The following is a 25,925-nucleotide window of genomic DNA, read 5'->3' as shown; positions in this document are numbered from 1 at the left end:
GCATTAATTTAAAGCAAATGCAAGCGATTTAGTCCTGTGTAAGTAAGCAATGTAATAGGTTGAACAACAATTGAATGCATAGAGAATGAAATTTGCAACATCAAATTTGCCAGTGACTCTTTTACTGATTTTTCAATAATGGGCAAGTTTTGCTTATTTTTGGCATTGTCCTGAAATGTCTTTGTTTAGCTTAAGCCTATTTTATTCAAGAGTTTGTTTTAAACAAACTCTGTTTTTGCTTGTAAGGAAAGTCTGTTTTTGAATTAGTTAGTTGAATAGAGTGGATTTGTGTTGAAATCTGTACATTTGTGCTGCAACCTGGCATCACAGAGAAGAGTTAGCATTTTTCATACCCTTATCTTTAAGCTTGGGTGCACTGATTACCCTGGCATGAAGTAGATACCCAGTTCGGTTTTAGGAGTCCTTTTCTCGTGTCACATTTTGTTCACTAGCGAGACACCTTCTGTGTAGTTCCTGGAAGGAATAAGGTGAGGCAAAGAAGATAACAAGGTTGCTTTTTTTAAAGATGATTTCATATGAAATGGAAAGAAGTGGAAACTAGAAACAAACTTTAAAAAACATTAACAGCATCTCTGAGTTTCCCTTAGAATGATATTCAAGGTTAATGGAGGAAAAACACGCCATGAAGGGTATGAAATCAAATTGTCCGGGTTCTTTTAATTCTGTGTCTTGATATTTTAAATCATCTTTAGTTTACAGTTGAAATACCCGGATGTTCACCTATTTTGCTGGAGTAAGAGATGACTTAATGGCAGATCTCACTGCTGCTGGGGGGCGGGGGAATGGGAGATCTTCCACTTAATTAAAATTTGTCCCTCAGTGCCAGGACAGAGTAAAGGGAAGGAGAATATTCCCTTGTATGTGTATAGCGTGAGTACAACTAATGGAAATCGGCAACAACTTTGAGTGCAGCTTGCTATCTGGCAGCATAGGCATTTTTAGAGGCCTCTTTTTACGTACATCTTCATTTACTTTTTTTAATCATAGGAACTAGATAAAGCTCAAGAAGAAATAAAGAAACATCACGCTAACATCAGGGAGCTGAAAAAGAACTTTATGGAGTCCGTCCCCGCGTCTCGGCCTAGCGAATGGGATAAGCGCCTGTCTACTCATTCCCCCTTCAGAACACTTAACGTCAATGGGCAGGTCCCAACCGGAGTGGAAGGAGTGAGTACTTATCAAGTGTGGTATTGACTGATTTTTATATTGTAGCAATTAAACATTGACTTTAAAGGAACATCTTTAAATAGTTGAGGACTAACCTTGACTCATCTTAGTTTTCTGGTTAGGGACATTACAAATGTCTCTTTTTGTGCTTTTTAAGAGCAACATTGTTGCTGAGGACATTAAAAATTTTTAGCATGGTTTTATACTTATGTGATACAGTATGAAACAATGTTTGAGCTTCCCATCTGGCTTTGTAGCAACATCAGTTAATGCTACCCCTTTAATGTATGTGTTCGTGCTCTCAGTTTCAGTGTTACAAGAGCACAGACTAAAATAGTTATGTAGGGTTCTGGTTTAGTCAAAATACGGGTGAGGGGAAATCTTATCTTCCAAAATGGAAAAGCTGAAAATTGATGTGGATTGTAATTTTTAAATTTTAGCTTCAAGGATATTATCACAATCCATTGAAGAAAAAAAATTATATAATTTGGATGGTGTCTATAAGAACAAAAAGTCACAAGGTCTGTTAAGCTGGAGAGAGGAACCTCATTAAGAGAATTTTGTATGTAACTTGGCCCTGTTCTTGCATTAGGATCTGCTAGTGTGTACTCGTATTCCTGTGGGGAGTCTTAATAATATCAGTGGGACTCCTCATGGGCACAGAGATTTACAAGGGGTTGGGCCATTGCATGATAAAAACATAATTACTTTTTAGGGAAGTGTTGCAGTCATGCATTCATCGGCCTCTTGTTTAGCTTCATAAGAATTGTATTACTTTTTGATACAAGTAAGCTGGAGAGGCCGAGAGATCAATGTGTTATCTAGTCTTTCTTACTGGTAGGGCCAATTTCAGTAAGGTACTTACTATCATATTACTACTGCTGTTACTTAACTCCAGAATTAAAGCTCCTAGATTAAATGAATTACAACTTCTTGAAGAATGGCAGATATTTGTCTTAAAGGACAGGAATGAAATCCTGGCTTCACTGAAATTAATGGCAAAACTTTCACTGGTTTCCTTAGGCCCAGGATTTTACCACAGATATCACTCTCATTCTCACTCACCCCCCAACTGCTGTGTTTTTTGCTTGACCTTTAAACCATGCAAGTATGGGGCTTTCAACATGAAATAATTGGGGAGAGGGTGGTGGTCAGAAATTATTCGAAGAAGCAGTGACAATCTAATACGTTAGTTTGCTTAAAGTACAAGCGAGGGAGAGGAATAATAACTATGGGACTCATTCCTTATCAAGAAAAGTGTAGTGGTAATCTGAATTGGCTGTAATCCCTGAAGGTGCCATTTAATTTGTTAAACGCACGAAGCCACTTTACAGTTTGGTCACTGAACTTTATTATAAGAAGCCTTTCTGCAGGATGCTCTCCAGTAGAGATGGTGCAGGGGTCTCAACCCATATTAGGTTTTCACAAGATGGGGGCAGACGGGGTAGTGTGTACTTACCAACCCACAACTACAGTGGTTTTCTAGCTATTCTTTAACACTGTACTAAGGGTAGTGCCAGCCCTATGTGCGTCACTTCATTGATATCTATCTCTGGAAATTCCACCACCTGTGACATGATCCTTCTGTCGATGGCATTTCAGCACAAGTGATTTATGATCATAACAGGAGACACCTGCAGGAAGGCACATGGAGAGTGTTTTAGTTTACCATCACATTATCAAATGTATAAGGAAGATAAATTTGAACATTATAGAATTCTTTTTGCTGCTGTACCGTTATATTTGCAAAACTTAAGGAATTCTATAAGGGATTAGTTATGTTTCTACTATTCCTATATCTTGCGTTATAAGACGACTGAAATTTACACACTTTGTGTACGTCCAGGTCCAGAAAGTCACTGTCCTATCCTCTGAAAGAAGGGTTGGTGGGCCAGAGGTAAAGCTGCTGTTATGATATGTGCTTCTGAACCAGAATTTTGCTATTGTAATGGCACTAAGCAAAAACTCAACAGCAGCTGCTGAGTAACATTTTTCTTTTGGCTACATTAAGTAGTTTCATACCCCACAGCCTCCTGACCTAACACCTAAAGGATTTGCACTGCTGCAGCTTTTGCAGCTTTCAATTTGCTTATTTCGGCGCATGGCTGGTTGAAAAGCTGCATGAAGATGTAACCGTGTATTCGGAAAGAAAAAAAACTATGAAAGTTTAACTGTACCCTGTTCTTTTTATGTTGTCTTCCTTTCCTTTCTGTTTTTTTGTTTTAATAATCATGTTACTCTTGAATTTTATTTTATTTCTTTTGCTGCCCAGTCCCCCAGCTACTTTCTCCCTGATACTCATCACTTAGGGGTGTGCAAAGAACCAGTCCCAAAATACCAAATTGATCAAAGGAGGTTGGCTCAATTGAGAGAGCTTAGGGCCAGATTCTTTCTTTCGTAGATGCAACTGGGTTAGCCATGCTTGGCCATTTGAAAGGATGGAAAGCATTTCTTGAATAAACTGCAACAACATTTCCCCAAACATTTTTCACAAACGCTAAAACGTTTGTATGATGCTATGTTCATTATAGTTTCACATTCCTTAAACTTTGAAGACATAGATATACTAAAATGTAAAACAAAATCCAGGGAGTTTGGAATGTTACTACTAAAAACATTCAGATTCCATACTCCTGATTTCTAAGGGATTGAATGTTTTGCATTCGTAACTAAATATTTTGAAAAAACTGGGAATTTTGATACTATCTTTATTTGCAATATCTTCAAATCTTTCAAACTAAGATTTTATCATCTGCATTAAAATCTAGGTGGCAAACCTTATGAACTAATGCCACTTTTAAGGCCAATATAGTATAGGAAGTTGTAAAAGACTGTATTTTGTATTATAGTATTTTTATTTGTAATACAACAAAATTAACTTTTCTCAACAATTTCAATTGTGAAACACTTAAGTACTAGATTTTAAATTATCCTTTTCTCAAAGGGAAATTGTGAGCACACATGAACATGGCCTAAAGATTAATGGTTTCTGTAGAGATGGTCCTATTCAGGAGCTAAGTTAGAGGATATTGCTGAAGTGCTTCTATCCTGCTTGATGAGCCTGCACGTAATTTGTCCTTGACAGCAGTTTACCAGTTTAATAATAAATATTGATCAGAGCCTCTGGAAGACTTGTCCTAACACTTTGTACATCCCTAAGTACCATTTTGAGCACTTCCCATCTGTCATTTTTGTTCATCTCTCTCTGTCTTTCTTGATCTTCTACCATGAAAGCAGACACAGGAACGTCCTCTGTTAGTACAGGATGAAGACAAAATAAAAAAGCAGATGTCTACTGAGACAGCATTGCCCCAGCAAGCAAAAGAAGAAATTCTTCCAAAGGTTTCTATTCCAATTCCTGAGGAGCAGAAATCACTCAAAAAGTGCCACCTGTACTCTAGTACTTTTCCTTCTCCGCGCATTCCCTTTATGATGTCCCTTTTTGTGGTCCTTGCACTAACTGTGTGGTGGTTGGTCTTTCTGTGATCGGAAGGAAGGGTGCCTATTTGAAACCTCATGATTACAGCTCTTGAATTGTCGGCTGCATCTTCTACTGTGTCTTCTACGTGTTGCCCTTTGATCTCCATAGTTCATTGTCCCAGGGATACCCTGCAACTATATTTTTTATTATAATATTTTACTTTGTATAGTGTAAGATTTGGGATTCTAAAGGAGTGGCAATGGGTTGCCAGACCTGCATTAATGCATTGAAATTTGAGCCTTGGTACTCCATAGACTAAATTTTAATAAGCATGTTACCTATTGAGTACCTGTCTGAAAGTCTTCAGTGCCGCAGCCCACATGCTGACCGTGGCGATGTTGCTTCTGTAGACTTCAGAGACTTCTTACATAGCAGTTTGTGAAAAGATGTGATTGAAGATTTCTCTTATTTTTAACCCAGCACTTGCATATATTTATAGTGTGTATGGTGGGGAAATTCAGTCAGATATCTATTTAAAAGGCTTAAGATTATTCACAACAGTGTACAGGGCCTATGGTCCATAACCACTCCTTTTCTAAGAAAACAAGATTAGCATACAGTTGGCTTTTCAATTAAAAAAGGCTTGATGTCTGTGGCTTGTCTTAGGGATAATTCAAATATATACATAGGGACAGATTACTTCACCTGTCCCCTTTATGGAAGATCCTTTTCAAGTCTTACTACTGTCTTTGTATAAGCATCACTGCTTATCTTTCATAGCTGAACTCCCATCTGAATGAAAATACTGTCTAACTTCTGGTTTGGGAAAAAAATAACCACATTAAAAGCAGTATGTACTTATTGTAAGGTTAAATTAATCCATTTCCTGAATTTGATTCCCCCAGTGCACTGTAGATATATGTTCTTTCAATTTGTGTTGAACTCACTGAAGTGCATGTACTAATGGTCATGTGAATAGAAGTAACATGCTGTTAAGTACACATCCTGTGTCTGCATGTTGACTTATAGTATTGTTAAGTTTATCAAAACATGTAAAAGAGCAGTATGTCCAGATCATAATTCTAGTGTTAAAACAATTATTATTTTGACTTCTTTAACAAAAACCTTTGCATGCTGCTTGTTTTATGTAACGCTCAAATGTATATGCCTAGGTGATTTGGTTTTAAATGATCTATAATTAAGTTTAAACTGGACTGTCTTGTTAATCAGGATGTACAAGAGCCAAGATTTGATGCTCAGCTGGGCTGAGCAGACCTGGCTTAGAAAGCAGAGGGAAGATGGGACTCTCTCTCTTGGGCAGCTGCTTCTCAGTATATAATAGTCAGAGCACAGAGGGTGTATGTCTACACTGCGGGCTCCGCAGCGATCAATGAAGCAGGATCGATTGAGCAGGTCATGAAGACCTGCTCAATCAATGGGAGATGGGCTCTCCAGTTGATGCCAGTATTCCACCTCCCTGAAAGGACTAAGGCTTTGTTGATGGGATGGCGTCTCCCATTGACACAGCGGTGTGAAGATGCCACAGTAAGTCAACGTAAGTACATCGATGGGGTATACGCAAGCTGTGTAATGTAACTTGCGTATCTCCTAGCGACCGCCACCAACAGTGTAGACTAGCCCAGACAGGAGCCAACCCGCTCTTTGCCAGTTGTAATTTTGCATTCTGTTGCTTTCTCTAGAGGATGGGTGTAGAAAGAATATTGCTGAGAGCTGCCATCTGTATCTGCCGTGGTAGTCACACTAAGGGCCTATAAGAGAATCGAAGACACTTGGATGGAAGGGACTAAAATCTATGTGTATATTTTTCTTTATATAACTATCTGTGTATACAATGTTATTTTAGAAAGTTAATGTGTACATGTGCGCACACTGGGAAAAGAGAGGAGACAAATCTATAATGAATGTGCCTGGAATTGTGTACATTTTCCAATATGGAGGATAATAGTGAATCATAAAATACCTCATCTGCATCTCTATTTCACACTCTTTCTCATGAGTGTGTAGATCGAGGCTCTCTGAACAGTGTCTCAGAACTTTAGCTAGGAAGAATCTAGTTAGTTAATGAAACTTTAATTTTGTTTTTAATCTCATGAAAATATTCATGGTTTTGACCAGTACTGCTTGAATACGTGTATAATGAGTTCAGATTAGCTCACCAGTTCGTGCCCTCAGGATTTTGCTTTGTGTGGATACCAGTTTAATTGAAAAGTATCATACCCTTTTAGTACCATAATCCATAAACTTCCTATTAAAAACAAATTCCAACATCATATCCAAACAATATATATTGAAACCATAATATACAGTTGTTCCTTTTGTAGCTAATAAAAAATGTTGAAACTAAATTAAGCATTACAGGTAACATTGATGTGCATATGCAGATTTATCCACAGACTAAGGGGAAATGCCTGCATCAGTCTCCCCATCCCCATGTGCTCTCAGTACAAATGTTGCCACTTCAAAAGAATCATGCACTGGATGGAACTAAGGAATAAGGCTCAGTAGACAGTGAATGGAGAACCCCAATAGTAGGGCTCATCATGAAATTTAGGACGATGGCCTTGAGGAAATGGGAAGAGAAAGCAGTGGGGAAGCTGGAAAATTGCATCATTGGGTCAAGCTAAAGGGAGAACCTGAAAAGGAAGGGCAGGGTGTGTTGAACACTTCTGGGATATGAGTTCCTACCAGAATTCCTGTGCAAGAATTGGAAAGGACAAGAGGTTAAAACTCAGAACTCAGGCTACTTAAAAACTGTTTGCTCTATCATATCTCAGAAATGAGGGGTAGTCATTTGAGTCTCTGTAGGAGTCTGTGCTTTTTCAGCCTTCACTTCCAGACATTAACTATTCTTGTGCCCCCAAAACACTATAATTAGAAAAAAACACTTGCTACTGTGTTTTAAGAGCCACAGGTCTGAGATTACCATGGTGCTATTGAGGATGGCTAGACTTGAGATGAATCAACTTCCACAAGACATCTTTAGAAACTGCTATAAGAAAAATGTACCTTGAAATGACTACAATGAATATCAGTCATCACAAGGCCATGATTTCTACAGCCGTATCTACCTTATCAAAAAGAACTAGGAAGTGCGTTCTTTGGGATCTTACCTAGAAAGAGGTTTGAACATTATTGAAGAGAGCTATTACTCTAGGATAAGAAGAGCTGCATCCTTTTGTTCTGCTCAGGTCATCTATGAACTTTCTGAATAAAGCAATCTTTTTATCAAATTAACTTTGAAATTAGACTGATTTCTATCAGCAAAAAACTTTCAAACTACAGATTCTGAGAATGCCCCACACAGTGTTCCTTAGCACTTAATTACTATCTCTAAAGAGGCCATGAAGAAGTTGAGCAAGCTATTAATATCTTTTTAGCAGTTTAGAGGTCAGCTTATTATCATCCACACACATTGTGAAGGTGGATGTGTTGTGTTAGGTAGACTTATACCATTCAAGCGAGTCTGTTTCTCACAGAAATCTCAGTCATCTCTTGGTAAATACTGCATTACTTTCAAGCACCATTAGAATGTGATTTTGTCCACATTTAAAAATTCATGGAGCCTTAACCTGGTATCCTAAAGTTGAACTTTGTGTTCACGTCTTGTAAGCCAAGTTACTTTCTGGTTTGCTTTTTGAGTGAAGGAACATCAAGGAAGAGACTTAACATTTTGCCTTCACTATGTATGAGGTCCCACCCTTTCCTTCCCTTCTCTTGGACTGGAGAGTCTTTATGCAATTTTGACTGGACATAATTTCTGTCTCTAGTGCTCTCTCAAGCTAGAGGTCCAAGAAGCAATGTATCTCTTGAAAATGCGTATTAAATAAAAACGAGAGTTCTGTAGCACTTTAAAGACTAACATTTAATTTCAGTAGGCATAAGCTTTCATGGGTTGCATCCCACTTCCTCAGATGCAGTCCTCTGTGCTAGGTCTTCACCTATCCTGGAAAGAGACACCTCTTCCCAGCATTGAAATACAAAAAATTATCTGAATAATACACGTGTATATATAAATATTTCTGTATGCTTATATGTACTTAATGTAGTACGAAATGTCAGTTTTAAGTATCTTGCAAGGAGATGTTTTTTCCTTTTGTGTTTATTGCTAGCAGAGATACTTTAACAGTATGGCTTACTGTTTCTAGAATTGAGGTGTTCTTGAAAGGTACTGCAAGGTAATAACTACTGTAACTAGATCAGTCATTTCTGATGTCAGGCAGATTAGGTGCAGAATAAGATGTTGCACACTATAGCTTAGTTTAAAGGTAAATGTCTCAGAGCTTTCATGAAGAAATACTGGAAGAATGAATGCATCTTGCTCTCTCCTCACTCCAGAGGAGACAATAGAGTGGAGTTTCTCACAAATCATCTAGCCTACTGGCCAATTGTTACCATGCCAGTGTCTTACATTAATTCATGACAGTGCTGATCCTGTAAGTAGAAAGTCTCGTTTGTATTTGGCCAATAGTGTAATTAAGGTCTGTTGCACTGATGGGGAATATTTGAGAAGATTGTGAATATTTGCTACTCTGAAGGAAGATTGGAAAATGTCTGCAGGATGCATAAAATGTAAACTTGCCTAGGCTTATGTGAAAAAGTGTGCATTCTTACACTTAATCCTTGATGGCCTCTTACAGCTGAGGATGTTTCAGCAGCACCTAGATACTGGTGACTGGGTGCTTCATAAACATCAATGGATAGAGGGTGCTAACAGTATTAGTATGAATCAGTCTTAATTATTTTTTAGCATTTTTCATTCTAATACCTTTGACTATCACACCAAGACTTTGTGTCTGTGTTTTAACTAAGACTTTTGCGTGCCCTATGTTACATAAAATTGAGGATGCACAGTTCAGTTAGAGACAGAAATAAGAGACTTCTCTTCAGGACTTCAGTCTCCTGTTGTCTTTGGATTCTGAAGTTCAAAACGCCAGAATAAATTAGTTGGTTATGTATGTAATACACATACTGAAATAGAAATCACTTTAAATTCGGTGAATCTTAATTTATTTTCATTATGATATCAGCTTTGCTAAACTTCCTTATTTAATGCAAAATAGTCTCTTGGTTTTAACCACATTTTCTTCTAAAAGTTATAGGTGTTTTGAAGTAGGGAAGTGGGTTTGTGTTCCCCAGTGGCTGTCTGCTTCAGGCCCAGGCATCATCGGGGACTTTTTATTCACTATGACGCTAGCCTTTTGAAACTTGTACAGAGATTATTTTTCCTCAACTCAGGACTTCTTGAAGTTCAGATGAAATGATGAAGATAAAATACATTAAAATAGATAAATGGCACTGATTCTGATTTTTAAAAAACCCTGTATTTACATTTTAATTTGGAGACACTCAAATGAGATCTGTTAGCAGAGGACCAGTAACATCTTTAAAAGTGAAAATAGGCTGTTCAAGTTGTATGTCATACAGTTCTTCAGTGTACTTCCTGTAGCTGTACTGGGTGCCAGAGACCATCAGTCTTATGAGGCAGCATCATTTCTTTGCGGTGTGGTGCACAATGAGCTAATGGTACCAGCAAGTGCTGTGAGATCTTGATCAATACTAACGTCAAAAATATAGCAGAATATTTGAGTATTATCAATTGGATGTTCACTTGGAATACAGAAATAGATCTTTGAGGGCTGGTTTCTATGTATATTCCACACATGGGTATGCCTGTGCGCCATGTTACCAAGTCTGGAGATTCTTAGTAAACACTGTCTGTTGACTGGTACGTGCACAGTTGCTCTCGACCAACGATGTGAGAGGCAGTGTGGGCTGAGGCCTCTCTAGTTCCTTCTTACTGCCGCATGGCCTGAGTCAGAATCCTGTGTCCACAGATTTCTCCAGTTTCATTCTTATCAGCCTGTAAATGGTTTTTAATATTTAGCGTAGTTAAAGCTTTAATATTGTATAGTTAGTTTAGCTTCATTTCTTTCCTTTCTTGGGAGTGTCTGCATGCAATTCTTGAAGCTTGGACTCTGGGCATAGTCCCAGTGCATCTCTTGCCTTCACTCCTTCTCCATGAGTCACAAGTACCAATGTTAGCTCTGTTCTCTCATATTTCAGCAAAGAGCAGCAGTTGCCATTCGTTTCCCCTCTGAACACATGAAGCATGTGAGCTTCAGTTGAGGAAACACCTTATGGAGAAGGCCATGAGACTTCACTCTGACCCAGGCCAGGGAGACCCCCTTGTACATCAGTGTCTACCAACAAGCAGCGCCCTTCTGAGCACAAGCCCAGAAATGAGCTTAGAACTGCTAAGCCCAAGGAATTATCCTCCAGGGCTTTGCACAAGAGAAAGGGGCAGTCTTAGATACAAGGATAGATCCTCATCCAGGTTTGCTCCTAAAAGAAGAGATCCCCTCCCCGACTCTGTCCAGGTCAGGTGAGCCTTCACTCTCAGATCCTAAGGGCTCGGGACAGCTTAAGACTGCCAGGCAGATGGGTAAAGCGTGAAAGAGAGAGGCTCCATCCATACCATCATTAGTTCTGATTGCTAAACATAAAGACTGGCATCCACCGACTCCATGAAAGAGTACTGAACCTGACTCTTCAGCAGTACCGGCAAACCCTTCTTAAGGTTCTTGCATTCTCAACATCTTGGGACATACTGGAACTGTTAGTCACAGCCACTGGACAACCCAGAACACTGGGACATGCAGAGACATCTATCTCAATGGATGATATCTTCCTCCTTTACCCTCAGTCCCCCCTCCTTTCGAGCCCGGTCCTCCTGAGAGACATTCCCACACCAGAGGAGGAAACTCCTTGGACAACATGGGGACCCTCCCTGCTCCAGCCCTCACTCTCTTGTACCGACAGTCCCACTGGTGGAGTAAAGGCAAGTCTCCTACTTGGATAAGTCAGACGTTCTGGCCAACCCATCGACCCCTCACAGAGCGTCTTTACAGGAGGGAGTTGATGAGATCCAGGGGCCCTCCTCCTATATATGACTATCCCAGGGACCATTGTTACTTGGTGCCGGGGGGTCCCCCTCAACTCATTGACCCCTATTGGCCCTACTGGGGCCTGTGGGACCTGTATAGCAGACATCCCTGATCTGTCCACAAGCCCTACTGCACCTCTTCCACGTATCTGTTGGATCAACCAAAGTATGAGGAGGAGGAAAGTGATCCAGATCCAGAGGGACTGATGGTATTAACAGGGATATCTCATCCTCTTCACTGGATGAAGCAATTTTTCCATCTTCTCCATCTCTGTTGGACGACCTAGGCAGTATCAGGAGCTCCTGCAGATGATAGCAGGTGACCTCCAGATCCCGTGGAAGAGGTCCAAGTTATCCAGCATCAGCTCCTTGACATCCTGCAACCTACAGGTTCCAGCAAAGTGGCTCTCCTGATAAATGAGGCCAATTTTGGAAGGTAGCCAGTGTGGTTTGGCCTATCCCAGCCTCCTGTACCCCCACACCTAAAAGAGGTGAGAGGCACCATTTTGTCCCAGTCAAAGGATCTGAGTTCCTTTTCATGCATCCAGCGCCCAACTCACTGGTGGTACTGGCAGCCACAGAAAGAGATGGTTACAATGCTATAAGGCCACCCTGGCTGACAAGGACTTGAACAGGTTGGGCCTTTTGAAAAGAAATGTATTCTCATCTGCAAACTTACAATTCCATACTGCTAACTGTCAGGCTTTGTTAGTGAAATACAATATTAATAACTATTCTGGACTGGCAGACTTTAAGGAGAAACTTACCCTAGAGGACAGCGCCCAATTTCAAACATTCATTGAGGAAGGCAGGCTAGTGGCAAAAACGCCCCTAACAAGTCACAGTGGATGCCGCCAACATGGCATCTGCATAGCAAGCCAGAGATAGAATTATGAGGCACGAGTCTTGGCTTCATTCTTTGGGGTTCCTCCGGGAGGTGCAGAATACCATAGAGAATTTACCATTTGACAAGTCAAACGTTGTTCAATGAATAGTTTTGAGTCCCTACTTGTGTTCAAAGACTCTAGATCAGTGGTGCCCAAATTTTCCTGTCGGGCCTCCCCATTACCAGTAATGGAATTTGTCCACGCCCCCCTTCCATTACTACACAATTGAACTTGGGTTGAAGGTGGAGCTGGGGGCTGAACTGCGGCTGGAGGAGGAGCTAGGCCTAGGAGGCAGAGAAGGAATGAGAGCAGAGCTGGGCTGGAGGCAGAGCAGGGGCCAGAGTGGGGCTGGGGCCAGAGCTGAGCTGGGTGGTGGTGCTTCTCCATCTCCCATGGGAGCTGGGTTGGGCCTTGCCACACCCCGCCCCCCCCCCCCCCCCAAATTTTCCTCCATGCCCCCTTAAGTGGACACACCCCACAATTTGCTGTAGACTGATCCTCTGCTCCCTGGGAACTTACACCTTGGCCCCAAAGAGATAACACCAGAGGCAGGTGTATAGAACAAAACCACTTCCTCCACAACCATTCTGCCACCAGCATCTGGCTGAGTCTCCTTGCAAGCAACAGAGTTCAAATACCTCAATTTTCATGCCCCCCACCTCCAATCCCCCTGCTGCCACAACCTCCACTCATTCCCACCCACCCTGTCTTTGGGGGCTGTCTCACACTTTTCACCCACAACTGGAACTCAGTCATGACAGATAAGTGGGTTCTGGAAATCAACCACCATGGTTAACCCATCATATTCTTCTTTCTCCCTTCCCCCTAAAACTCCTTCCTGGTCCCTCTCCAGCAACTCCTCTCATGATTCTGTCAAGAGACAAATTCTTTTCTCTAACGAGGGGCAATAGAATGAGTGTCATCCCAGTATCAAGGGAGAGGGTTCTATTCCCCATAGTTCTTAGTCTCTAAAAAGACAGAAAATGGAGACCCCTCTGAATTTTCAGCGACTGAACATCTTTATTCAAAAGTTAAAATTCAGGATGGTTACAATAGCATCAATAATCCCCTCTCTATAAGAGGGAATGTGAATCACAGCTGTAGCCCTGAAGGGCGCCTGTTTTTCTTGTGGATATTCATCTGCCCATAGAAAATTTCTCCTTGTAGGTCAGAAACAATACCAGTTCAGAGTCCTTCCCTTTGCATAGCAACTGCACCCAAACTACAGTAGAACCTCAAAGATACAAACACTAGAGTTACGAACTGACCGGTCAACTGAACACCATGTGAAACTGAAAGTAAGCAATCAGGCAGCAGCGGAGGAAGGGGAAAAAATAAAAGCAAATACCTGTACTATACGGTGCCTGTATTGCCATCTTAGGCATGCAGTGCAGCCTGGGATCTGCGCTATTTCCTGTAAGCGAAGGGTGCTGTTTCATCTCCCCGCCACACCACTCCCCTGGGAGGGGAAAGGTGTTTTCACCACCACCCAGTCAAGAGGGTCAGTCCGGAGCCGGAGAAAGAAGCTGCAGCAGGGAGCTACTGAGCTGCTGCTGTTGCAGTCAAAATCTGGCCTGGAGCTGGAGTGGAGGAGCTGCACTCTGGAGGAGTTTTGAAGGGCCACAGCCTGTGCACCGATGTAGCCCAAGCTTTGCCCGGGGCTCCTGGATCCTGCCAGCACCTCTGGGAATGCAGTGGGCAGGGGAGGAAGGGACACTGGCAGTGGGCTGGCACCAACCCCTTGCCACGTGCTGCCTCTGGAACTTGACGAGCAGTGCATAGAGCAGAGCGAGCCCTGGGGAGGAGCGGCTGAGGGCTGGGGTTTGTACTGCCAAGGGTGTGGGGCAGGCCCCCCTAGTTCAGCCCAAAAGCGAGAAATAGGAATAGGGCAGGGAGCTGCTTGCAAACCAGGCAGTGCTGCCAGGTGCCACCTTTGCAGAGATTTCTCCCAGCCTGAGCTGGAAGGCACTGACTGCAGGGTACTGTGCCATAGTGTTTTGTTCAGAGTTGCGAACATTTCAGAGGTGTTCGTATCTTTGAGGTTCTACTGTATTCACACATGTATTCTCAGTGGTGGCAGCCCAATTGAGACATTATGCACTGTAGGCTTCCATACTTGGACAACTGACTCCTAACAAATCGTTCTAACCACAAGGTCAGCACCCAACTGGCCCAGATAGTTCTGGTTCCTGGACCTTCTGAGAATGTCCACCCCATCCTCCTATCAGGATACTACCCTTCCCAGATCGTCTAACTTAGAAAAACTGCAAAAATCAACCCTCCCTCCCCCAGCTAGGTGTGCTTCACCTCACAGCATGGTTTGTGGATGGGCATCAGAATTTAGAACAATCATGTTTGGAAATAGTCTAATCCATTCTCACTCACAGTAGGAAAGACTCCACTAGGAAATGCTACCTAGCTAAATGGGGAGGCACTTACCTGCCTGGCATGGCATAATAAGTCTTCCTCAGAATCTGCAGCTATCCCAGTCATTTTAGATTATCTCTAGTCTATGAAGAGCTCAAGTCTTTCTATTATCTCGCTGCAGGTCCATCTCACAGCAATCAGTGCCTTCTTTTCTTCCCCCATTTTTACTTACCCAACATAGTGTCTGTAACTTAGATTCGTAAAGGCCTAGTTAGTGCCTTCCCATCATTGATCAAGCCTGCACCTCAGTCTCATCCTGTCAATACCATTTGAACCTTTGGCCACATGCTCTGTGTCCCACTCACCACCTTTCCATGAAGGTTGCAGTTTTAGTTACCCTCTTGGCCAAAGTAATAGTAAGTGAGATAGGAACGCTCATGGCCAGTCTACTATACACCATTTTTCACAAGAAGAAAGGTCTCCCTTTGCCTTCTTCCTAAATTCCTCCTTAAAGTAATTTCTGAATTCCATGTAAACCCAACCTTTTCATTTACCAATTCTTCTTCCTGGAACCCAGTGCGTCTGTTGACATGAAGACTTCCATTCCCTGAATGTCAGATAAGCCCTGGCATTCTGCCTGCAAAGGATCAAACCAATCAGAAAATCACCAAGATTGTCGCTCTAGCAAAAAAGGGTCACAAGGACAAGCAATATCTTCTCAGAGAATCTTGAAGTGGGTTTCTGGTTGCATCATCGTCATGTGCTGCCAATTAGTGTGTATTCCTCCCCAGGGCGAGGGTCACTCCAAAGAGGCACAAGCTGCCTCCACAGCATCTCTCCAGCAAGTACCAGTACTGGATATATGCAGAGTGGCTACCTGGAGCTCCATTAACACATTGACAAAACATTACCTGCTAGTTCAAGCCTCCTCTGCAGATGTGGCTGTAGGGGGGACTGCAGTTCTTCAAGCATCTTTACAGACTGCATTCTTATATACCCCTTCAGTCTCAGTAGTGCTTATCAGTCACCCATGCCTGGAATGCACATAGGGACCAGCATTTGAAGAAGAAATGGAGATTACATATCTGTAACTGGAAGTTCTTTGAGATGTGTGGACCCTATCTGTATTCCATACCCACTCTCCTTCCCCTCTGCTTCGGATCGTATCTGATTCGCTGTAAGAAGAAGAACTGGAGAGGAATCAGCCTGCACTGCTTCTTACGTCCTTGGTCTGGAGCATGAGGAGAGCCATTGTGCATGTGCAGGCTAATGGACACTGCTTACTGAGGATCTCCAGACTTGGACGCGTGTTGCACATGCATACTCACCTGTAGAATACACATAGGAACAACACATCTCATGTAACTTCCAGTTACAGGTAAGTAGCCTCCATTTATGCACCAGACCAGGTCTTCTGCATTTAGTTTGGGAAGGCTATAGTGAGGAACAGCAAGCAGTGGGTTTTGGTCATGATCAAAGGGCAAGTAGAAAAAGGGAGGCTGATTTTCTTACACTCTTGTGTAATTTTACTGGAGTTACTCCTGATTCTCACCGGAGTGAAATCAGAATCTGCTCACAGTCTACACTTCTGAGCTCGTCAAGAAGATTATCAGTGATAGAAAGTGTGTGTTAATTTATGTAAGGATTAGTAACCTTTCACTATATGAATTAAACCACTAGCCTCATCGATTTTCTCATGTGTATGTGACAGTGGATGAAAACAGTGTGTAGACAACGGCAATATTCCAATAGATAGAAGGAAAAATATTTTTAGAAAAGCTCAATGAAAGGTGGGATGGATAGTTTATTTAAAACTCAGTTTGGTCTCCAGTTAGAGTGCTGATGTCCCAGGAGATCTAGAGTTACCCGTTCACTCTTCCTTATTGGGCACGTGAGTGTTTCTCAGTTAGGGGGCTGTGGGAAAGGTTTTGATTCTTGAGCTCTGTTCCTTGACAAGCACCCAATACTGGGAAAGTCTGTGGCTGTGCCACTCTGGGTATGTCTGTACTGATAGTGACAAAGTCGCCACCGTCAGCTCGATCTTTCTGGATCGATTGAGCGGTCAGTGTAGACCCTCTCAATCGATCAGGAAGTCGACGTAGTAAATCCACCCCCTCAAGTGGCATAGCGCTGCGTTGACGGGAACGCGGTTCCCATCGGCGCAGTGCAGTGAAGACGGCGTGCAGAAGGGAAGCGCAGCAGTCGACGAGAGTTACGGAAGCTACTCTTTGTAACTCCCATTGACTGCCACTGAATTTCCAGGTAAGTGTAGAGCAGGTCTTAGTGTCTGTAATTTTATACTAGTGGTACATGATCTAGTTAACAGCCAGTGCAAGGGAACTAAAATAAGATTTTTTTTAAACTAAAACTTTCTCTTTTGGAACACTTTTTCTTTTGTATTTTTTTCAGATTATTTGCTTTGTAAATATGTACATTTATTGTTAATAAATGTTGCTGCAAATCTCAGAACCCTCTTTCTATTATTCTGTTAACAAAACAGGAAGTATTCTTGCATTTTAACCTATTTCGACTAACATGCTCTCTTCCTTGTCTGGGTGAGCTCTTTATGCCAAACCAGGTACCATGCATTCTTATACAAAAAGATGATCTATAATCCATTTTTTTTTGTTTTTGTTATTGTTTTTTGCTTTATTTTATAGCTAATTATTAACTACAGTAGTGCAGGGTCAACCAGCACAACTACAGTGAATGGTCCCACTAGGTTGCCATTTTAGGCCCCTAAATTCACTGTTCTATAAAACAGCCATAATAATTTGATAAGGCTAAAACTCATGCAGCCTAAGAATAACTTTCAAAAAAATCATTCAGCACTATCTCAAATGCTCTGTGTAAGTAACACATTTCTTAGGCTATGTACATGCCGACAGTGGCAAATTTGCTGCCGTCAGATTGATTTTTCTGGATTAGTTGAATATCAGTGAAGACACACTCAGTCGATCCAGAAGTTGATCTATTAAAACCACCTCCAAAAAAAGCATAGCACTGTGTTGACAGGAGCACATTTCCTGTCAGCGCATCGCAGTGGAGACGGCGTGCTAAAGAAAAGTAACAAAGTCGATGGGAGTTATGCAAGCTACTCTGCGTAGCTTGCGTAACTCCTGTCAACTGCCGCTGAATTTTGCCAGCAGTGTAGACCTGCTTTTAGTGCTCATTACTCTAAGATTAAATGTGAACAAACTACAGTAGTTTAGAAAAGCTACAGTAGTTCTACCTACTCTGCAGTCAGGAAAGAATGTTTCTCATGCTAACTTAAAGCTGCATGGAATTCTGCTGGTCAGCAATTCTAATTGTGTTGAAATGTTTTTTAATATTTGAGGGTTTTTTCACATGACAATTGTTTTGTGGTGTCATTAGCCATGTGAATTCATTGTACAATCCCTGGTTTCAGGCAAAGATATTTATGCTCATTTAAAAAAAACTTCAGTAGTACCTGTCAGGGTTTGGGAAGCACTAACTTCCCTAACTAACCAACTTCTATTCCTCCTCCCCCCCAAAAGCTCATATATTAAAATTCTGAATCCTACATATACAGAATCATACATTCTGGCCTTGTTTCAGCAACAGGCTTACTTTGAAGTTGACAGAAATTATACATAAGACTTATCCCTTCAGGAAGGGTGATTCATAAGTTAACTAGAGTAAATTCTCTTTATACCACCTCTTCAGCTCTGAGTTTATTCTCTTTATCCAGATGATTGTTTCATTTTGGAGTTGTATGCTGCTTCATATCATCATGCAGAAAGTGAGACTGGGCTGTGAGTAAGCAATCTAAGATCTTGTGACAGGGTATACAAATCCCACACTGAGCAACAAGGGGTTAAGGAACTATCATACTTTAGGAAATGCACCAACTGGAGAGGAGTTAAAAAGGCAGGAGAACATCCCACTTGGTGACAGACCAGGAAAGAGAGCTGACCTGCAGCTAGAGAAGAGCTGAGGGGAAGCAGAATCTCTCCCTAAACAACTGCCTGAAGGTCTCTGGGGGAGGGGAGGACCTGCTACAGAGACAGCCTGAGGGGAAAATCCCCCTCTCCCTATCTTATGGAGTCTGGGACCTGTTAATTCCCTTTGTTTTGTTTGGACTACCCCTGCAGGGGAAACCCCTAGGACTGATCTGGCCCAGGAGGGACAGCCACACTCCCAGAGGAGACAGTTGCCCTCTGAGAGAGAGGATGCTCCAACGTTTACACGCAGCTGGTGGAAGGTGCCTTGTGGTGAATAAACACCCTTCACACAGTCTTAACCCAGATGCCAACCTTGGAATTGCAGGTAGTGGTAGGAAGTGGCCCTGGGGGGGCGGGGGCAGCTTTAAGCGCCCCTGACTATCAGATCATTGATAGCCCTCGAAGGTGCCAGGGTTTGAGCCCAGTGGAGTGAGGGAGGGCCTGGGCTCCCCTACCAATCACTGCCCCTGCCTAAACTCTGACCACTAGGTGACACTCCCCTACCAACCACCCCCAAGCAAGGAACCTTACAGATCCTTACTGCTTCTCTGCTTGGTGGTGCCCTGCACATGTGCAGAACTTTATTGACTTCATTGGAGCAAAGGGTCTGCTCATGAGAAGTAGCTTGCAGAACTGAGGCTTTCTTTAATGGTATCTAGAGATGGAGTAGGGGAAATGCAGCAGCAAAAAAGTAATGATCTCACCTCAGTTTTAGTATGACTATTTCTAGTGTATTTTCAATTGCAGCTGCTAAATTGACTCTGTTTATTTCCAAAGGCAGTTGATACTCCATGGAAAGAGTGCTAGAGCAGTAAATGTGCAACCTCTTACGCCAGCAATACTATCCTGTGCTGTGGCCTTCCAGAACAGATGTGTTCCATAAAGAGAGAGAGAAGTATGCTCGTCAATAGTTTAACTTGGCAGATTTTTTATTAATAAAATTACTGGGGTCTTGATCTTTCAAGTTTCTAAGCTACTGAAACTCCCTTTGACGCACTGCGAATTGATGTTGCTCTGCATCTTGCAGGATTTGGATCTGTATTCAGTAGAGCAGACTTGTTTAAAACACAATGTGTATTTTCTGACCCTATCATTAATTTGGGCAGAATTGTTGTTTATCATTTTATTATTTGAAATTATGAGACAGGCTAATAATCAAAATATTATGGTTAGTTCATTGGTGACCTAAAAACCAATCCGAAATACGCAATCTCACAGCTGAGGGCCATAAATAAAAACTAGCTTTTGTTGTACTAGTTGTAAAACCTAAACCTTTCTTGTCTTGGGGAATCTGGAAGCTATCCAAGGTTTAAAAAGGTGTTGTATATTAAAGGTATCTATTTACTGCTTTATAATAATCTTTGCTCAAGTACTTCCGACAGCTTTGTTGCGATTGAGAACATTCATCAATTGATCTGTGGAATTGTTACTGGTGAGTGTAGTTCACTGCAAAATCAATGTCTTCTATTTAATGGCTAATTGTATATCCGTAGGCAGTTACATCAATCCTGTTTGCTTATGCATACACTTGTATCTTGGGGATAACCTAATAACAAATGCCAGTGTCCTACATTGATAATGCTATACTGAATAAAAACTTGATTAGAAAGATTATCTAGTTAGAATTTGTAAACTTCATTCAGTTCTTTTTGTAGGGGATTGTTTCAAGTTGGCATTGCTGTTCATATTATTATTCCATCATCCTAAATAGTTATCATATACACTCAGTAATGGGCAGTTTTGGTGGCTTAATAAGGATTTTTATCAACCCATAGGCACTCCCTCCACAGTTCTCTCATGTGGTGAGGTCGTTGAAAATGTTGACGAGGAGGCAGTCAGCACCATCCCTGTGGAAGTGTGCTCTGTGCAAGCACTGCTCTGAAATAGGAAGGATACAGAATAGAAAAACTTGGCAGCTAAGCATGAGCAACTGGCTGTATGTTGGGAGGGTGGATAAGAAACAGCCTTCATATATTTTGCTGCTAAAAAGTACTGTTAAAATAATCAGTATTGTATTAAACCACGAAATATATCTGTGGTGTTTGGGAGCAGTCACACAATTAGTCTGTTATTAATTTATCCCCTATTTGAATTGCTGGTTTTAGTGTCACTTTTTACACTGTAACTTTAAGTAAATTAACTGTGTCCTCAGTATTTTTCATCTTCAAGTGCACTGTGATTGGGATTTCCCAAGATGATTGTTTTAATTGCATTCATGTTTGTTCTTTTAAAAAAAAAAGGGGGGGACACCCCCGGGGGGCACTGCATCTTGCTTGTCCTGTACTCTTTCTACACTATGTATGGCTTATGCAAAATAGTCTCTTGCACATCTGATTAGTTTTTTATTGCAAGTAGCCATTCGAAACTAATGGGTACTTGTCAGAATTGCTGATCACCCTCAACGTCTGCTGATCACCCTCAACGTCTGCTGATTTAAGTCAAAGATGAGAGGCTTCAGCAGCTCTGAAAATCAGGCTTTTAATAGTCCTAAAAATAGGAGTGCTTTTGCATTTGCAAATTAAAAAAAAAAAAAATCTTGATAAGATCAGATTTTATAATAGCTGTTCAAATTCCTAATGTATTTTTATAAACATTATCTGTTCTAACCTGCATGTAGACTAAATTTCTAAACATAGGAACAAGCACAGGAGTATTTGTATAAAAAGTCTCTGTGTGTGTAAATAGATAATTAGATCTGTTTATAGAAAGAAGTAGCTTTTAATTAGGCTACCTTCCTACAGATGGAACAGGAAGGGAAGAACAAAGCACTTCTGGTCAATTGATCTTATCATGATTTGATTCCATCTTTTTAGTTTGCATGTTGCTGTTTATTTCAGGATTGTTGCTTTATTGAAAATAAATATATCTGTACTGTAGATTTCATTTTGGGTACTGATATTTTTATATACACTCACAGTGCAAGTTACATTTAGTTGCAAAATATTTTTCTGTTCTTGTAAAGGTTTAAATACAGTTCCAATTTTCTCTGTCTCTTCTATAGACTTTTTGTTTTCTCAATGGGATTTCATTTTTTTCCCTGCTGTTCAGCTTAATACCACAATTGAAGTTCAAGCAAATTGTGCTTCCAGAGCTTATTCCATAGAAGTGCTGAGCATTTGCTGCTCCTACTGAAGACTCCGGATCAGGTCCCTAGTTTGCAAAACTTTGACTGTATAACGAAATTGTACTTGGTAGGCTGACAGTACGCTAAACGAGCATTTAAAGTCAGATCAACACATGGGCGGACAAAGCTGACAATTTTCAGTGTCTTCCCCCAGATATGGAAGGTAGTTGCAATATACTGTCTTGCATTAGGCAGTAGTTCAAAACTGGCATTACTGGTGTGGTTCTGTACGTAATTGTAAAAGCAATATTTTTAATCAGAAATAAGTTTTATGCACATAACATGACTTTGGAGTCCTTCTGTCATCTTAGTCACCTCTGAATGCGTTTCCCAAATTAAAATCCAAAGAATTTACAAGAAACTCAAATTATTTGGAAAACTTAAGTAGTAGTAATTTGTAATTTACTTTGTCCATAACATTAGAATGTAGAGATCTAGAATTAAGCAATAGTTTCACCTTAGCAAAATGCGACTGTGTCAACTTGTCCTTAAATAAAAAGCAGTCATAGTTTCTAAAACAGATTTGTGCTGTCCCATTAAATGGGAGCCGTTAAATCAGGGATGTCAGACTTCCAACCCACTTGATACATTGATCTTGACACTGACAGATTCAGCATCTGCTGAATGCGAGCTTTAATTTAAAACAAAGATGATAGTTCTTGCAGTCGCTAAGTAAACCTTTTGAATGCAAATCAATATCATGCTGTCCTCCGATCCCCTTAATGGTAACTTTGAAGCTTAATGGTAATGCTTAAGGGGCAAGATTTTTCCAAAAACTGAGGTAGGCAGTTGTGCATGCAATATGTACAAGTATTTGCGTGTCCTATTCGTGTACTTTTATCACAACTAAACATGCAAATTGCCAGTTAAATAAGGAGAAGTAGCTGATGAGATGCATCATTTGGGGCTTTCCCCCCATCCTCACTGAGTGACACAGAATGCAGCGCTAACTTGAGTAATTATAGTTACTATGTAAGTCTGCTTATTGTTCCCTCCTTCTAATGCTAATATTAGCTTGTCATTAGTAGGAGAAATGCTGTGACTCCAGGATAAGATAAGGCTCTAGCTTTGGTTCACAGCCCCTAATTCAAAATGGAACCCATTCCTCTCTGCAGAATGAGTTTGACATGAGTTTATGTATTAAATATTTTTCCTGTACTCACTGGGCATTTGGGAAAACAGATGATTTTGTGCAAGTTTTGTCTTGTGCATGTTTTAACTCTTGTCTTCTCTTCTGTCACTGTTCCTTTTCTTCAAGTTCTGGCTAGAGGGCTCCCAGAGATGTAAGAAGACCTAGTTGAGAACTTGCTAACGAGCAGAATGGAAGGCAGAATAGCTCCAGCCTTAGTTAAATCCTCTGGCTTGGCACAGTCTTCCAAAGTATCTCAGGTGCTATAGACACACTTGCTTTCTTCTAGGGAGGCTGGATTGGTTTATTACATGTCTTTTCTACAATGTACTGTTGCTTATACTAATTATACTGTAACTTTAAGAGGAATGGTATTGTAAGGATTTCTGTGCTCAGACTGTTACTGTTACAAAGTATGGTACCTGGGTTAATAGTTTTGGACAAATCATACAACAATATGCGGTTGTTAACCTGTTTTGGGAATAAACCTAATTGGGTATTCAGTTACAGTATGGTCAGTACACATTAGCTTGACCATCTGGCTTCCAGTGTAGAGCTATAGATCCCTACACGATTCCTCAGCTAAACAAGGAGTATGTTAAATGTATGTGTAAGTCAGTTGATCTGGTTTGTTTAGAAGAATGATTATGTTGAGGAAGGATGCATCATAATTTTTGGGTGAGTCAGTGGCTTCTTTCAGTTTGGGAGCCTCTTGATAATTGAATCAGTTGACTACAGGACTGACCTCTTTCAATAACGTTACCATCATCATCATGTCCTTTACAACGATGGCTGTATTAGTTATCCTAGAGCAGTGGTTCCCAACCTTTTTGGCTTGAGGGCCACAGATGTAATTTTTACTACCCTGAAGGGCCACCAGTCAATGCCAATAGTCCTTCCCCACCTCCCCTTAACCACAGCCAGATGGAAGCAGTTCAGCAAGGAGGCTCTCCCGTCCGGTTGGCTGCAGCAGGGAAACCGCATGTGTCCTGTAGCCCCATGAGTTCCATCTGGGTCCCTAGGCAGTGGCTCCTTTCTGCAGCCAGGGGGACAGGAGATCAGTGCTCCCCTCCTTCTGGCTCCTGCAGAGATCCAAATGCCTGTGGACCCAGGCGGAGCACTTTGCCATGCCCCCTGCTACAGCCAGGGGCAGGGAAGTGCTGATCTCCCATCCCCTTGGCGGCAGCAAGGAGTCTGCACCCGTCTTTTAACCCCACAGCAACGCGCTCCGCCCGGGTTCTTAGGCAGCGGCTCCCTTCTACAGCCAGTGGGAGGGGAGCGGTGGGCCACTTTGAAAGCCCCCATGGGTCACTTTTGGACCCCAAGCCACAGGTTGGGAACCACTGTCCTAGAGGCTGCAATAATAAACAAGACACTCTGGCAGTTATGTTTCAAAGGTGCTACAAAATGTGAGTTCTAATCAGCTAAACACCGGCTGTCTGAATTCCCAGGGACAGTGCTGTTCTTTCAGTGGCTCACAGTGGTTTTGTGCCCACTTCCCTCACCCCTCTTCACTAAAATGTTATTTGAAGGAAAAGAAATGGACTTGGAGTATAGTTTCAGTGCAGTACATGGGTATCTTTGTATCTACAATTTCTGTTTGTGCACGGAACTATCCATCTACCAATCAGCAGTTACTCGTTTATTTCCTAATTTAGACAAAGTCAAGAATCAGCCATGTGATTTATCAAGATGCCAGGGAGAGGCACTGTTAATATTATTCCATAACCCTAAAGCACACGGATAACTTGTCAGTTTTGAAGGTGATGTTTAGTATGTCTGCTGGATGCAATGTGTATTACACAAGAGTTTTCAGGACTTTTTTTTTTTAAAGTCCACCTATTGCTGTGTATGGATTGCAGTAGACTTGATATAGTGTCAGAGACAGATGTTGTTTTTCTTTGTTTCAGGATGCTCCATTCTTCCTAACCTTTTCTGGCCTTGTGTATTCTTTTCTTTTTAGAGTCTGAGTGACTTTCCCTTCAAAACAGATGTGGATGCAGTGACAGAGAGGAAAAGTAGTAACCCTGACTTTGAATGGGAGGGCCCAAAGCATTCTGTAGCCTTTAGTGAGAACCAAATGTCAACTCCACCAGAGTCTTTACAAAGTCGTGACTTTGACACTTCCTCTGAAAGCAGCGAGGAGGAGGGAGCACCTGTCTTCCTTGAGAGCAAGGATGACCTAAAATGTGAAAAGGGGGGCTATGAAGGTGTGGAAAAGCAGGCCGATGATTCAGAGCAATCTGAGGTGGAGACCCCTATAATCGCTGTTTCACCTCCAGTGCACCCCTGTGAGAGAGAGGAGAAGGCAGAGGATGTTGAAGAAAATTATTTTACAAGAGAGCCACTTAGAAAGCAAAATGAAGAGTGTCACGACTCAAATATTGATAATGAGTTTCCCACAGTCATTCGCTGTTTTCAGGTAGTACCTGTGAGCTCAGAATGCCTCCTTTTTTCAAATCTCCTTTTGGTTTTTGGAATGAAACTCCAAACACTGCAGCAAGCATATGCCACAAATCTATGAAGAGGAATTATGTTTACATGGCCTGAATTCATTCCCCAAATTAATCAGCCATTTAATCTCCTGCAAAGTCTGTGCAACTGAGCCTCTTCCAATTTAGCCTTGTGTAAAGCAACAGATATGCCTCAGTGAAAAATGAGGTTTGTCTTCCTTTGACTCGAGTGCACTGTATTCGAAAGAAAAGGAAACTTGCAGACTCCAAAGCCCCCATGTTTACTTGTATTCCATGGAATTAGGTGGTTATCGTGGGTTTTTTGGTGTTTTTACTGCTATGTTGCAGAAAAATTGGAAATCAGGCTAAAAGAGATGCTGCAGGGCTGCCACTTAATGTAGCACAGCAAACTGTAGTTCAAGTCTAC

At 41.5% G+C, this 25,925-nt stretch overlaps 1 protein-coding gene across 4 annotated transcripts in view; it reads left to right on the top strand.

Moving 5' to 3' along the window:
• EPB41 (erythrocyte membrane protein band 4.1) overlaps positions 1–25,925 on the top strand; it is a 153,079-nt gene that overhangs the window by 108,161 nt on the left and 18,993 nt on the right. For all 4 annotated transcript variants that reach the window (XM_067530714.1, XM_067530710.1, XM_067530711.1 and 1 more), the window contains exons 17-18: positions 1,009–1,188; positions 25,009–25,467. In XM_067530714.1, the coding sequence (XP_067386815.1) occupies positions 1,009–1,188; positions 25,009–25,467 (639 nt within the window). The remainder of the gene's footprint in view (positions 1–1,008; positions 1,189–25,008; positions 25,468–25,925) is intronic.

The sequence above is a fragment of the Emydura macquarii genome, unplaced genomic scaffold (assembly GCF_026122565.2).
Source record: "Emydura macquarii macquarii isolate MOO-44397 ecotype Brisbane River unplaced genomic scaffold, CSIRO-AGI_Emac_v2 contig_3113, whole genome shotgun sequence".
Lineage (NCBI taxonomy): Eukaryota > Metazoa > Chordata > Testudines > Chelidae > Emydura > Emydura macquarii.
The sequence above is the reverse complement of the archived record's forward strand: the minus strand, read 5'-3'. Positions and strand labels throughout refer to the sequence as shown.